The 15,745-nt window shown below is 36.2% G+C and overlaps 1 protein-coding gene across 4 annotated transcripts in view; it reads right to left on the bottom strand.

The window, feature by feature from the left end:
- Positions 1-3,977: 3,977 nt before the first annotated feature.
- The window catches only part of NBN (nibrin), a 50,501-nt gene continuing 38,733 nt past the window's right edge, over positions 3,978-15,745 (bottom strand). For all 4 annotated transcript variants that reach the window (XM_039240570.1, XM_039240572.1, XM_039240574.1 and 1 more), the window contains 4 exons: positions 14,687-14,842; positions 13,030-13,143; positions 5,304-5,353; positions 3,978-4,112 (listed from right to left, as the gene is read on the bottom strand). In XM_039240570.1, coding sequence (XP_039096501.1) covers positions 4,082-4,112; positions 5,304-5,353; positions 13,030-13,143; positions 14,687-14,842 — 351 coding nt within the window. In that variant the 3' untranslated portion in view covers positions 3,978-4,081. The remainder of the gene's footprint in view (positions 4,113-5,303; positions 5,354-13,029; positions 13,144-14,686; positions 14,843-15,745) is intronic.

Below are 15,745 nucleotides of genomic sequence, written 5' to 3'. Positions count from 1 at the left end.
AAAAAAAAAAAAAAAAAAAAAAAAAAAAAAAAAAAGAAATGCTAGCTAGAGCAATCAGGCAAGAAAAAGAAATGAAAAGGTTTCACAATTGGGAAAGAAGAAGCAAAATTGTCTCCATTTGCAGAAACATGACTTTATTAAAAAATACTAAAGACTCAACCAAAAAACTTATATTTAATCAACAAATTCAGAAAAATTACAGGATACAAAACAAAATTAACTTACAAAATCAGTAGCATTTCTATACAGTTAACACAAATTTTTCTGAAAAATAAGTAGATCCCATTTGAAATGGCACCAAAAATACTTAGGAACAACATTAAGGAGGTAAAAGATCTCTACTCTGAAAACTACAAAACACTGAAGACAGAAACTGAAGATACAAATAGAAAAGTTTATGGACTGAATAATTAATATCGTTAAAAATGTTAATACTACTAAAAGGCATCTACAGATTCAATGCAATTCCTATTAAGATTCCAATGGTATATTTACAGTAGAAAAAGCACTGCTACAATTTATATGGAACCACAAAAGACCCCAAATAGCCCAAAAATTCCTTAGAAAGAGCTAAACAGTAGGCATCACAATTCCTTATTTCAAGCTACAGTATAAAGCTATAGTTAGCACAGCAGTGCAGGGGACCAGCCTCTGCAAGCCAGGGTTGGCCCGGAGAGTGATGGTTGGCGTCGGCAAAAGAAGACACAGAGCCAGCCTCTTCAGGTGGACTGCTCAAATTTATTTTTCAGCTTAGGGTTTTTATATAGCAAATTCAAACAATCATGCTTAAACAATTTATATTTTTTGAGTACAGTCATAGGAATTAACATTTTTAAGTTTTCTTGGCAACAGTGATTTCACGGTACATAATTTCTACTTCAACCAATAAAATTTAACCAGGTAGTCATAAGAAGTTTTATATATTTTTTATTACATATGACAGAGTATCTAAGGATAAGTGAAGTATATTGCTAGAATACATGAGATCACAATGTCCTTTGTTTAAATTCAGTGGGCATGCAAAAATAGGATATACTTGTACCCGTGGTGTAGGTAACAAGACTCTCACAACTCCTAAGAAAGAACAATGTCAACATTTATCATAGATGACGTATGGACATTTTTACGTGGATAAACTAGAATTTGGTCTCTGCATTTACCAATCTCATTCTTTGGCCAGAACAATCCATAAGTTGCCTTACAGGCTTGAGGTCAGCAGGCAAATTTTTCTCTAACACTTTTTTGAGAAAGCCCTCCAAAACTATTAAGTCTTGTTTTTGTCTTTGCTTATGGCATATGTATTCGTACTGGCAATTAGACTCCTACAAGGAAAATGAATTCTATGTCTCTTATAGACCCAATGCATACTGGACTGTCTCCAATTTTGATAATTGCTACAATATTTATTAGACAACATCTGATTGAGGGGGCGGACATGATATTTAGGTACATTCCATTTTGGAGGAAGGGGGGAACTTTGGGCGATTCTGGTTTCATATTAACCCTAGAATAGACTAACAGCAGAAGTGAGAGTAAAAAGTACAAAGTAGAGAAGAATTCTTCTGGGGGTTCTTCTGACTGCACTGCAGTCTCTTCCCTGGGCCTTGCCATCAGGGATGATCTGCGCAGTCCTTTCACACAGGTGTTTCCCTGGGCCTTGCCATCAGGGATGACCTGTGCAGTTTCGGTCTCCGGCACAACAGTATGGTACTGGTATAAAAACAAATACATCAAGACAAATACAGAATCAAGAGCCCAAAAATAAACTCAAGTATGTATGGCCAACTAATATTTGCTAAGGGAGCCAAGAACACTCAATGGAGAAGGGTCTCTTCAAAAAATTGTGCTGGAATAATTGGATAGTCAGACGTGAAAGAATAAAGCTGGACCCATACTAAAACTCTTCAGAGCCAAAGCAGTCTTGAGAGAGAACAAAGTTGGAGGCATATTTCCTGATTCCAAAGTATATTACAAAGCTGTATTAATAAAAATTATTTGCTATTGGCATAAAGACACATAGATCAAAAATTATAGAGAACCCAGAAATAAATGCATTTGTGCTCAATTTTTGACAAAGGATCCATGAGTATATAACAGGGAAAAGATAGTCTCTCCAAAATGATTGTAGGAAAACTGAACAGCCCCCACACACATAGGAATGAAACTGGACTATCTTGCCCCATATACAAAAATCAACTAAAAATGGATTATAGACTTAAATGTAAGGTCTGAAGCCATGAAACTCCTAGAAGAAAACAAAGGAGTTAATAAGTTTCTTTGTATTAATCATGACAATGATTATTTTTGGATTTGATACCAAAAGCAAAATCAACAAAATAAAAAACAAGTGCAACTACATCAAATTAAAGAGCTTCTACACCTCAAAAGCAGCCATCAACCAAATATAAAGGCAGCCTAAAAAAAAAACCAAACAAACACAAAGGCAGCCTATGGAATGGGAGAAAATATATACAAATCATGTATCTGATAAGAGGTTAATAACCAAAATATATAAAGAACTCCAACTCAACAGCAAAAAGCAAACAATCCAATTTTAAAAACAAGCAGAGGAACTTAATGGAGGGACCATAGGGGAGAAGGGNTTTTTATTTTATTTTTTTTTACAAATAGTTTATTGTCAAATTGGTTTCCACATAACACCCAGTGCTCATCCCCACAAGTGCCCTCCTCCATGCCCATCCCTCCCTCCCCCCCACATCCATCAGTCCTCAGTTTTTGTCAGCATTCAAGAGTCCATGAGAGACTCTTGAATGCTGAGAACTGACGGATGTGGGGGGGAGGGGGGAGAAGAGCATGGAGGGGGGCACTTGTGGGGATGAGCATTGGGTGTTATATGGAAACCAATTTGACAATAAACTATTTGTAAAAAAAAATAAAATAAAAATAAAAAAAAGGGAATGCCTGAGCAAATAAATAAAAAGCAGAGGAGCTGAATAGACCTTTGTTCAAAGAATACATGCAAATGGCCAACAAATACATGAAAATGTGGTCAATATCAATAATCTTCCATGAGGATCTAGCAATAGTACATACATTTATTTTTTTAGTTTTGAGATCAGGGGGAGCAGGAGAGGGTAAGAGAGGGACAGAGAATCCTAAGCAGGCTCTGCACCAGCAGCACTGACCCAATACAGAGCGTGAATCCACAAACCATGACCTGAACCCAAACCAAGAGTCAGACACTTAACCAAATGAGCCACACAGGCACCCCAAGACTACTATAATTCTAATGTATAGTCAAAATTGTCTTTATTACAAAATTTGAAATAAAGACATTTTTTTCTGTCTCCCTTTAACACGAAGACAGTCCTCTCTCTTCTGCTCTCCAGATAGGAAAACCAGGGCTCTATGAAGCTCAAAACACAGGTACACCCAGCTCAATAAGATCACCAAATAAGTCTTCTCATTCTAGTAAGATCTACCCTCAAGCTTGAAGAAATCTTCTATATTGTCTTTTCTAGTACTAGAATGGTATGTGGGTGACATCTTCATCACAGAAATCCTTTTCATTTGGGTCACTTCAGCTCAAGGAAGGCTACAGTATAATGTGGGGAAAGGTATGCTCCAAGTGTATAATCTTCCAATCTAGTCAGCAAGATGCAGAATACTGTATATGTTCTCATTTTTGTAGGAAATTATTGAAAAATTATATGCATAGAAATTTTAATAGGAAGCAAAAATCTCCAGAAAGACTCATAAGAAACAAGGACCATGGAATTTTATTTTTTTTAGGGGAATCAAATAGCTAGGGACTTTAATTTCTTATCCTTTTGTAGTTTTAGCATTTTGAATTGCAACTATATTAAGTACTCAATAAGTAAAAATCCACATTTAAAAATAAAAAAATTGCCATAAGAGATGAGATGACAAAGACTGAAAACGGAATAATACTGTCACACACAAAAGAAATGGAGTTTTATGCATTTTATTCAACAAATTTAGGCCAAAAACATTTGTAATTTAAATCTCTTCTGTATACTTTATTCATTTATCCCAGAGGAAAAGGACATAAATGCTTGATGGGAAATGTTGTTCTGTGGCTTCTTTATAAAATCCTCAGTTATCTTCTCCTTCTTACATTAGGATTGTATCTGTAAAGAAAGAAATAAAGTTAAAGAATTAGATAAATGATGGTATATCTTTCACTTTTAAAGTTAAAGGGCTTTCAAAATATAGTCACACTTTGGCAAACAATGAGAATGCCAATTTTATCCTTAGGATCAGATATTAAGCACTGATATTTTTACTTTATCATTTTGATGTTGGCTAGATGAATATTTGGTAAAAATAAAACATCAACAATAACAAAATGTCCCGTAAAAGCATTAATTAATCAAAACAGTTTAAAAATAAATGTTTCCACCTTTGCCCGTATGGCTTCAGACTCCTCCAACTCCCAACTACAGTATAACATCTGCGTAAGAGTGTATAATGAGTCAAAAAGAGACTTATTTATAAAATGTTCTCCTACAGTAATTCAACAAATTTAGCCAGTAACCAGATATTTTCCTTTTTCCTTAAGAAAAATCAGCACTGTATGTCACCATTTCCACCAATGATATATACTGTCAATAATAAAATTAAAGAATCAAATTAGCTGCAAAACAGACTCAAAGTACTTCTCGGTTCTGCCTTTAAGTAAATTTGGGAAAATGTTATTCTCCCCTAGCCAGCATCTACCTAGAAGTAGGTAAAGTAATTTTATTTTATACTATTTGTTAGTATTTGAGAGCTAATTATTATAAGGTTTTGGGCCGGCAGGAATGCTAAAAATGTGTTAAGTCAGAATTAAATTATAATCGCCCATTATAAAGCCTCTAACCCTCCCACAAAAACCTGATTTGAAACTCTAATCCAGCCTCTTGTTTTTATGCTTGTGCCAACTAAAACTAAACAAATGCTCTGGTATTTTATTTGTCTTACCTCAAAACCCACTCATTCATAATTCTACTCAGAGCTGGAAATCTCACAAATGTACCAGCCAAATTCACCAGTGCAGGACTCTTCTTTTGCATGAATGCCCCCATAGAAATTTTAAATATACTGTGATACAGGTTCAACTGAATCAACCTCAAACCTCAAAGAAATATCCAGCAAACCTAATTGAGAGGTGCTCAAAATAAAAAAAAAAAAAAATACATACATTAAAAACAAAACATTCTTTAGGTGAAGGCACTAAATGTCTACTTCTAAAGGCAGAAGAAATGAATATTTAATCTCCACGAAAACAGTATTTTATATACATCTCAAAGATTCAAGAGAAAACTGAAATTAAACTTTACCTGAAGAGATCGTCAGCAAGAGACTCTTCTTTTGCATGTTGATTTTGCACCTGTCAAAATTGACACAATTTCAAACATTTGTTCAATGATGAATGTATGGTGAACCAGCTGCTATATACTGGGTAGTCACAGTCATCTTTGAGATTTCAACATCCATCCAGAAGGTCACCACGTTTATGAGTTCTTGCCTCTACCGATATCTCCCCCATTCACCAGATTCTCTCCATTTTTACTTCTTGCCAAAATTACTGCAAAAATTCTCTAATTAAACGACCTTCTCCAGTTAATCCCTTCCCAAAGGCAACCAACATAAGTGTATATTGCTAGCTTGTTGAGTTTTTAACTATTTTTTTTTCCAACAGAACCCTTTAAACAAAGTACGTGTTTTGAGGTCACAGGACTAATGAAGGGGATGAGATGACAAAATCTACCCTCATCTTCAACCAGAGCAGCTTCCATATGACATAGTTTGCTTCCCCAATGTCCCAAGTCAGGCTCTGAGGCTATGTTTAATTACTTCAGTGACAAAAGTAATTTCAACACAAACTTGCCAAACTCCTAATGCACCATTGAGAGGTAGGAAGAGAAAAACTCTGTGCTGGATGCACCTTTAAGTGTAGCTATCATGTGCCATTCAAAACCCTTCAGTGACTTCTTTCACCTAGCAAAGAAAACACAAACTCTTGAGTTTGACCCCTAAAATGAGAAAAACCCTTCATAACCTGGCTCCATTCTACATTTCCCTCTTCATGAACCCTGTGAAGGCAGTTAAAACTGAATCACAAACCAACCACCCAACCAGAATCACCTCCTAACAAACATCTCGTCTCTCTCTGCTTTTGTTCATATTTTTCTCTCTGCTCAGAAAATTACCTGTTTTCTCTTCTCTTCCTGTATCTGACAATCTTTCAGTGTGCATTCATTCAATAACAATTTAGGGTCTACTATGTGTCCAAAATCATGTTCACCTCTTTACCAATGATTATCCAATTGTCTTCATTTAAAAATAACGTCTGCTGTGAAGAACCCCCGTACAACTTCAGCTCTACAACTCATCACAGACCTATCATATCACTTTCCACCCTCTGTTATAATTCTCTAGATCATATCTTCCCTAAAAGACCATAGATTCCTTGAATGTATATACTGTTTATTTTTACTGTTAATAACTCACATTTATTTCCAGACACTATCTTACTACAGATTATAAAAAAATCTCAATCTTCATATAAGTTCATTACTACTATTAGACTATTATCCCAGTTTTAACCACTAAAGCAACAAAGAGTTAGGTTAAGTAATGGAAGGCTGTCATATGAAGAACAGGATTTGACCAGGTCTTCCTAAGTAAGAAGAGCACCACCAGGTCTTAATGAGGCTATTACAGTGTTTCTGAATCCCTGGAAAGGGCCTAGAAGAATGACTTGCAGGGAATCTTCCAGAATGATTTTCTATTCATACAGGGAAATATCAAAATGAAATTATGTCTCTCCATATTTTCTAATAGGTATAACAGCACATAAATGGGAAGACAATGATTTTTATAAAGCAGCTGTCAAAAAAGCGGCTGACATCATTATTGTAATTATCCTTAAAGGCTTTCTGGCAGGGGATACTAACTTTAAAGTTATAATAAAGAACAGTTGTAAGGAAAAATCAGCTTTATGTGTCTTAGTAAAAAAAATTAAGTAAAATAGTATTAAGATAAAGAAATCCTCATATTACTGGCTTTTTTTTTTTTTTTTTAAAGGTTTGGGGGCATTACATCTCCAGTCTTTCAAAATTCAAATCCGGATGGATAGTGTCTCAAAGAATTATTATGTTTAATGCACAAAATGAAAATAACCTAAACTGAAGGAAACTTCAGGAGGAGACTCAGTGATTATGAAAACAAAGACTGGACTACAGCAGAGGTACCAAAAGAAGAACTGAAAAAGAACAAAAGGCAAAAGATGCGTAAGAACAGGAGCCGGGACAAGCCTGGGGCAGGAGGAGTGAAAGCAGTGGTGTGCCTCTATACAGACGCTGTCCCTGCACAACGAAGTCAACTCCATTGTCTTCAGAGGTGAATCCAACCTAGTGCACCTAAAACTGCTCTCACGTAGGAATAAATCTAGAACACAGACTCTACTAATTCTAATCAAATAAACAAAAGGCTGAAAAAAGTCAGCGGCTACACTGTCAGTCTCTCAACCCTCCCGATCCAAGAATAAACAAAACCTTACAGCCGTGATAATTAAGGAGCCACAGACTTGAAAAAAGTGGCCTGCAAAGAGCCAAAAGATTGATGCAACTGTTTCTAACACTGCCCCAGAGCATGAAACAATGCTACAGAACTAAACTCAAACCCGGGAATGCTTACTAATACTCCACTGTAGGGAAAAGCAGCCTGACGAGGCACGAGAGAACACTGCAGGTGGGCTGCCGGGAAGGGACAAGTGGCATGGGGAAGTGAGTGGGACCGACACTGAGCAGGCACAGGCTCCACACATCCCTGTCAAATCAGGTCAACGACCTAAAATGGCATGTGACTGCCATGCGGGAGAAGATACACTCCCTGGTACACATTTAATTCCAACCCCAGGAAGGAGCCGCACAGGCCCTGCTGAGCCCCTCCTTTCCTGGATTCAACGTCTCAAGTCAAGGCAACGGGAACCAGACGGGAAGTGCCCTGCACCTGTGGGCGCGCTGCCACACTGCCGGTACGGAGGCACCAGGGGCTTTCTGTTCCCCACCAGAAAGCTAAGAGCTTGGGTGGCGGTCATTTCAATTACATTCACTTTTTGCCTCACAAAAGGTCTTTAGATTATAATCCCTGCATAAAATAGCACCGGGTGCTTCACACAGCAAACAGTATCTGGACAGGGTGTTTTACTGCAAACAGCTGCAAGACCAAAGAAAACCGCAAACTACTCCATATACTAAAGGGAGAAAAAAGACAGCAACTGGAACAGAATATGCAAAATAAATGAAGAACCTAGTCTGCAAGAAGTAACAATCCAAGGATAAAAAAATGAAGTGAGTAAGAACATGAAATCAATAAAATGAGAACCAAAAAGTCAGATGACAAAACACAATGACAATGAGAAGGGAACAAACGCTAACAAACTGAGACCTATTAATAACTCCATTTCAGAATCCGTTAAATTAGAAATTGCTAACATTACCTCTTTCCACTGTTATAAATGCTTTATAAGTAGCATCTTACTTAATCCTCACAAAAATTCTGGGAAACAGAGGTACTATTATTGTTCCCATTCCACACAAGAAGAAACACAAGCATAAGGCAATAAACTAATTTGCCCAAGATCACATAGCCGATGAAGAATGAAGACACAACCGAAATCTGAATTTCTGACACAGTGAAAAGAACTTAAGAAACCCAAGGGAGTGCAGGAGAAATGGATACAGAGGGTAAAGGTGATCTAATAAAAGGTTAGTTACGTCTTAAATGTAGAGAACCCAGCAAACAGAAAAATGCTCTCAAAGATATAACACAAGAGTTCCTTGAAATAAAAAGAAACGCGTCTGCACACCAAAACAACATACTGTGTTTGAGGGAAAACAACGCAGCACTGGTGAGCACGGAGACACATCTGTTTCCCACTTGGAAGCCTACGAAGGAATGCTGCGGGCGCGCAAGTCACCTTTAAAAAGGGGGGAAAGAAAGGTCTGTCAGAAGATGCGGGGCTGGAAGAGGCCGAGGACAATGGAGGAAGTAACAGTTCCTCACTGTTGACAGCAGGGAGCCAAAATATAGATCTACAATCAAACAGGCAGTTTGAAACTGAAACAAATACGGATTCTAATCGGATAGTGGCTTTTTGTTTTTTTCCTATTTATCACCCTTCGGTCTTAGAGGCATCTCAAAAAATAAAATATCTTGAGAAGAAACATTTGCAAAAATTCAGCAATGCTTTCAGCTTTACTTCCTTCTCTCGCTCTCTCCCTCCTTCCCGCTCTGTCCTGGCTATTACTCCTCCGCAATAAAGAGATGTCTGGAACAATTTACTGAATGGTTAAATGGGTCATTTCTGGACTTTAGGATTTTAACCTCATCATTCTTCTGGGCACTACCATAATTCTTTGACATGTACATTTTAAACAGTAAAGCCATTTATTCTTTCAAAAAAGAAAGGAGACAAGGATATGATTTCTAGTTTTCCATTTTTTGACACTACATAATCCTGAGTGACCTTAACAACCTAACTTTTTTTGGTGATCTTTGTAACAGTTTTTTGATTAAAAAGCATTTTTAAAAACAAATTGCTGAAGACTGCATTAAACCCACAATGAAGCAAAATAAAAACGCTGAGAAATTAAGTAACACAGCCAGCTTTTGCCCTCCGGTATCCACAAACCATAAAAAATCTGGGCTCAGCCCTTGGTGTCTGTATGGGTGATGAGTGTTATGAAAGAAAATCAAAGATGAGGAATCTAAGAAAAGACTCTAGCATTAATGGGAGAAAGAGGAATAAACTCTACAACACAAAAGAAGGTAAGAAAGAAACTTGTCTGCCTTGACCCTAGGACAGGGTAAAGGAGAAAAAAACTCTCAAGTTTATAATGATAAGCTGGCCTTCACTCAGGTTTTTGAGTATCTTAGGTGATCCTAGGTGTTAACTACCTAAGTAATCCAAGAAAATCACAAGCTCAGGCTAAAGTGGTCTCCTGTTAGTAGAACAATACTGGCGGATACAAATATATCTTTTCTGGAGGAATAAACCTGAACTTAGGACTCAAGGAATTCCCAGAGATCAAATTTTAAGGAAAATGAACGGTTCACATAAAAAGATCATAAAATATATACTTGGAAACAAGCTCCATAAGAGATGACTAGCAGAAACCTATCAACAAGCACATTAGGCAAAGAATACAAAAGAGGAGCTTAAAAATATCAGCAGGGAACAAGAAGGTTTAGAAATGAATGAAACAGACATCCAAAACTGAAAAAAATACACAGTCTAAATGAAAACTCAATGAATGGGTGGGAACCAACTAGATAGAGTGGAAGGGAAAAGTATCAAACTGGAAGATATCGTGGAGAGATATAAATTTCTTCCAGAAATAAATTTCAGAGAAAAAAAAAGAGATAAAATATATAGACATAATAAGAGAAGAAAGTGATTATCAAATTGTGGGAGTTCAAGAAAGAGAAATCACCCTCACGCCTCAACTACTAGGCGGCCCTACTTCAAACAGCCTGCTGAGACAACTTATCTGGAGCCCACCTTTGGTTTCCAGGAGCACTGGACAATCAGGCAATACAAAGACTAAAAAGAAAACATTCTAACCCTGGAGGAGGCCTTTGATTGTCTCTCAATTCAACAGTCATATGTTTCTGAAATCTTAACGTCCATGCAGTAACTTCCTCAATGGCAAAAAGTTATCCACTTTACTGAGTTTTATCAAATTCTCCAGTTAAAACAAAAGTAAGGGGTTGAAAGAATTATGAATCAGGTAGATGGTCTTTTTACACAATATCCACTAGGACTCAAAACACCTAGGGAGAAAGTAAAAAAAAAGAGAGAGAGAGAGAAGCATAGGGTGCCTGGGTGGCTCAGGTGGTTGACCATCCGACTCTTGATTTGGACTCAGGTCATGATCTCACAGTTCATGAGACTGAGCCCCATGGGACTCTGCACTGACCATGCAGAGCCTGTTTGGTATTCTTTTCTCTCTTTCTCTGCCTCTCTCCCATCCCCATGCACATGTGTTCTCTCTCAAACATTTAAAAGAAAAGAGAAGCTTATTTGTATCATTTTTCTTGTGAGTTCTCATTATAGTAGTATATAAATATATATAGTGTTTTATGCGTAAACAATGAGTTCTTGAAAATCACATTCTAACATGAAAAGCTGTAAAGCAGTTCTTATTTTTCCAAAAGAGCAATGTTATAACTGAGGTTTGGTTTCCTGAGACTTAGGCAACATATTAGTTGTAGATATGATCAAAGACATGCCATAAAGCAAGTATGCAAAGTTATACAACTGTAAAGCAATTTCAAGGATAAAAATTATGCTGCTGGTCCTAGTCTAGGATTTGAACAACACGAACTGACTATATTACTGTACTCTACTGTACAGTACCTAGGAAGGCACACTCTGACCATAATATGTAATTGATCAGAAATCTGTATGTTTGAACACATAAATATAAATGAAATAATAAATTGGGATTTGCTTTAAAATACTCCAAAAAGAAAAATATTTCAGAAAGAAAAAAAGTTGAGAAATGTAACAGATAAAGCAAGATGTGCAAATGCTGGTATTTGCTGAACCTGTGTGTTTGGGGTTTGTTTCACTCTTTACATTTTGTGTTTGAAAACTTTTCATAATTAAAAGTTTAAAAATATAAACTAAATGTAAATAATTACTACTTAATAATCAATCAACATTATTTAACAATTTATCTTACATTCTTAAAACTTAAAGACTCTGGGGAAAAATGAGATAGATCAGTAACAACTGCCCATGGGAGGAGGCATTAGGCAAGGTTTGCATAGCAAGAAGGTGTCAATAGTATAACTGACTTGAGATTCTCCCACTTCACCTTCAAGATGGTATGCTCATGTATCACTGAAAAAAAGTGTGAAAGTGTAACTAAAGAGAATGAAGTTAGACTCTAATATTACACCCTCATGAAAATTAACTCAAAATCAATCAAAGATTTAAATATTAGAGCTAAAAGTATAAAACTCTTAGAAGAAAAAAGGGAAAAACTTCCTGATATTGGATTTGGGAATGATTTCTTAGATATACTACCAAAGCATAGGCAAGCAACAGCAATAAAACTGATAAACTGAACTACATCAAAACTTAAAATTTCTGTGCATCAAAATACACAATCAACACAGTGAAAAGGCAACCCAGAGAAAGGGGAAATATCTGCAAATCATACATCTAATAAAAAAGACTAATATTCAAAATATACAAGAAACACCTAGAGTCCAAAAACAACAAAAGATAAATAATCTGATAATGGGAAGAGATTTTTGAATAGACATTTCTTCAAAAAAGATATACAAATGGTCAACAAGCATATGAGAAGATGCTCAACATCATTAATCATTAGGAAAGTGCAAATCAAAACCACATTGAGATTCGTACCAGTTAAATGTGCATTATCAAAAAAAAAAAAGTTAAGAGGATGTGGAGAAACTGAAACCTCTGCACACTATTATTGGGAACGCAAAATGGCATACTTGCTATGGAAAAATTACGGCAATTCCTTAAAAAATTAAATATACACTAAAAAGAGATACAGGAGAAAAACAGGTAAAAGGTAATAATAAAATAATGACTGAGAAATTCTGAGAACTACTGAAAGATAATTTCCAGATTTGGAAAACCCAGTCCATTCACATACTATATAATTGATATTACTTGTAATATCCCCCAAATGACTGTACAACCATCTTTTAACAGTTATGCTTTAGTGTTCTTTTACATTTTGTTGGTTAAATCTCTTTTCTCCCCTTTACATTAGAATGTAAACTTAATTCATTTGTTTGTGTGCCACTTTTTTTGACTAATAAATCTAAAAGTTTCTTGAAGAAGCATTATGGAAAGATAGAAATTAACCTTAATGCTCTGTAACTAGGGAATTTTCTGAATGAATGACCTTAGGTCAATTAAGTTTGGTTTTATGAAGGATTTGCTCTAAAGAAACCACAAGGGACCAAAATGTAAACCAAACAAGTTAGTAGGCCTCACTTCCTACTAACCTCCATTTCCTGCTTGTACCACTCTTCTAATTCTGTATTCTTCCGAGCATGATGAGCTATTAGATCTGATCCTCCAATGATGTGTGGAAGTTTCCCTGCTCCAGGAAATGTGGCCTGTTAAAAGGTTAAGGTTAGTAAGATTAGGGGCAACTGGGTGGCTCAGTCAGTTAAGTGTCTTGACTCTTGATTTCAGCTCAGATCATCATCTCACAGTTATGAGACTAAGCCCTGCATAGAGTTCAGTGAGGAGCTTGGAGCCTGGTTGGGATTCTCTCTCTCTCCTTTGCTCTGCCTCTCCCCCATTCACCCCCCTTCAAAATAAACTTAAAAAAAATTGTTTTTTAATAAAATAAAATTTTTTCCAAACTATTTCCCAAAAGTTTATACTACTTTATAGTTCTTTGCTATCCCCGGGCCCAAAGGGATTGCTTTACCTTTGGTAACTTCATTAATTTTAAAAATATATTAGAGGTGCCTGGGTGGCTCAGTTGGTTAGGTGTTCGACTCTCTGATTTCAGTTCAGGTCAAGATCTCGCAGTTTATGGGTTTGAGCCCCATGTTGGGCTCTGAGTTAATGGCACAGAGCCTGCTTGGGATTCTTTCTCTCTCTCTACCCCTTCCATGTTTGCAAACTCTCTCAAAATAAATAAACATTAAAAAAATGGTTTGTCTTTTGAATTTTGATTCAACAATGAGTCTTGGTAACATGACACTGAACATGAAATAACCATGCGGTTAAGAATAACCCTGGGGTGTGCATGAGCCACACCTGTGGGATGGGAAAGAATAAGTGGATGCCATCTAATCGAAGTATTTCCATCTTCTACTCTAAGTAGAAGAGATAGGAGTTCAGAACCTTTTACACATTGTCATAGTAGGCAAAAAATTAATTTAACTAACAAATATTAATAGTAACTCACATTGGAGAGGAAAAGCTACAATCCCCCATAGTCACAGCAAGAATCAAACAGATCATATTCTAGTGAAAGGAAGTCTTCCACAGAAATCACTTTTGAAAAAAATTAACTGTATTCTGATTAACTGCTTAAGCAAAAGGTAGAAGTAGTAGATATGGAACAAGAAGCAAATATCCCAGAACAGACAACAAAATACAGACTAGACCGGAAATATCCTTTTGGTCATACTGACAAATTAAATATCAGTTCCTTAAAAAAGAAGAAACTCCGGTCTAATGATAATACTCAGATATATATTTCTATTTTTTATATATACACGTGTAACGGTAAAATGCCTACTTTTCATTATTTAATGTGCTCAGTTATTTTAAACAGATCTGTTATCTTCATAAAGTCCTGAGTTAAGGAACCCCTTTAGGTAGCCACAGATCATTAGAAGAAGAGCCTTTCCAATATAGCCCAAAGCCTGTCACTTAAGGTGGGAAAGACGAGGTAAACAACACCCTTTAACGAATTCAGTCTTAATGAAATTTGTTTCCATGTATTCATTATATATTCAGCATATATTTATGTACTCATTAACTGTCAGTTCATGTTCTTACTAATTTTAACTGTTTTAAGCAGAAGAAATAGTATCAGTTTTCAGCATCAATTGCTTTTACTGTTCAGCATCAACGGTATTTCTAAAAACATTTCAAACACTGCCCTCTGGTGATATTTTAGTTAAAGGAATACCATACCTTTTTGAATTTTTTGAAATTCTTTAGTTGACCATAATCACTATTGACACTGGATGCTTTTCTGGAGGTAAAGTTACTAACCACCAGTGATCTAAATTCAATCAGTAACACCTTCTTTGGAAGCAGATCACCATCATCCTGAAGTTCATCTTTGATCTTAAATGGGGTTATGATGGATACATAAGCAGAAAAGATAAGGAAAAGAAAATTACTTATTTAATATCTACAGAAAAAGTTCAAATACTTGAAGAAAAAAAAAAAAACCCAGTAAAAAAGGTTTATTTCTGGCATCCAAACTCTGTATTTGGAAATCAAATCAGATCTACTTCAAAACCAGATTATGTATTCAAATAATCTGTGCTTTTATTTTTAATGTTTTTTATTTATTTATGACAGAGAGAGAGCGAGCAGGAGCAGGGGAGGGCCAGAGAGAGAGGGAGACACAGAATCTGAAGCAGGCTCCAGGCTCTGAGCTAGCTGTCAGCACAGAGCCCAACACGGGGCTTGAACCGTGAGATCATGACCTGAGCCGAAGTCGGACGCTTAACCAACTGAGCCACCCAGGTGCCTCAAATACTCGGTGCTTTTAGAAACATTTATAACACACTCATCTATGACAGAAGACTAAAACTGTTTAGCATTTTTAATTTAGTAGCTATTCCAATAAATATCATCTCAATGAATACTTTATCTTGTATATATTTTCTCAGCAAGAAATGTCAGTTCTGTCTACTTCTTATCATTAAAACCATCAACTAACAGTGTAATCTGTTCTACAAGTTCTCATCTACTATATTTAAGCTTTTCTTGGATTTTCAATAATTATTTTTGACATCTCCAAAAACCATTAATTCTGGACACATTCATTACTCATTAACTGAAAGCCGCTCTTTAATTGCAGGTTGATGGTATTAAATCAGCCTGAAGAGGGGCGCCTGGGTGGCTCAGTCGGTTTAGCGTTCAACTTCAGCTCAGGTCGTGATCTCATGGTTCGTGGGTTCAAGCCCCACATTGGGCTCTGTGCTTACAGCTAGCTCAGAATCTGGAGACTGTCTTCAG

This window comes from Hyaena hyaena, unplaced genomic scaffold, assembly GCF_003009895.1.
Source record: "Hyaena hyaena isolate Hyena2069 unplaced genomic scaffold, ASM300989v1 scaffold_177, whole genome shotgun sequence".
Lineage (NCBI taxonomy): Eukaryota > Metazoa > Chordata > Mammalia > Carnivora > Hyaenidae > Hyaena > Hyaena hyaena.
Note: the sequence above shows the minus strand (reverse complement) of the source record. Positions and strands in the feature narration are given on the sequence as shown.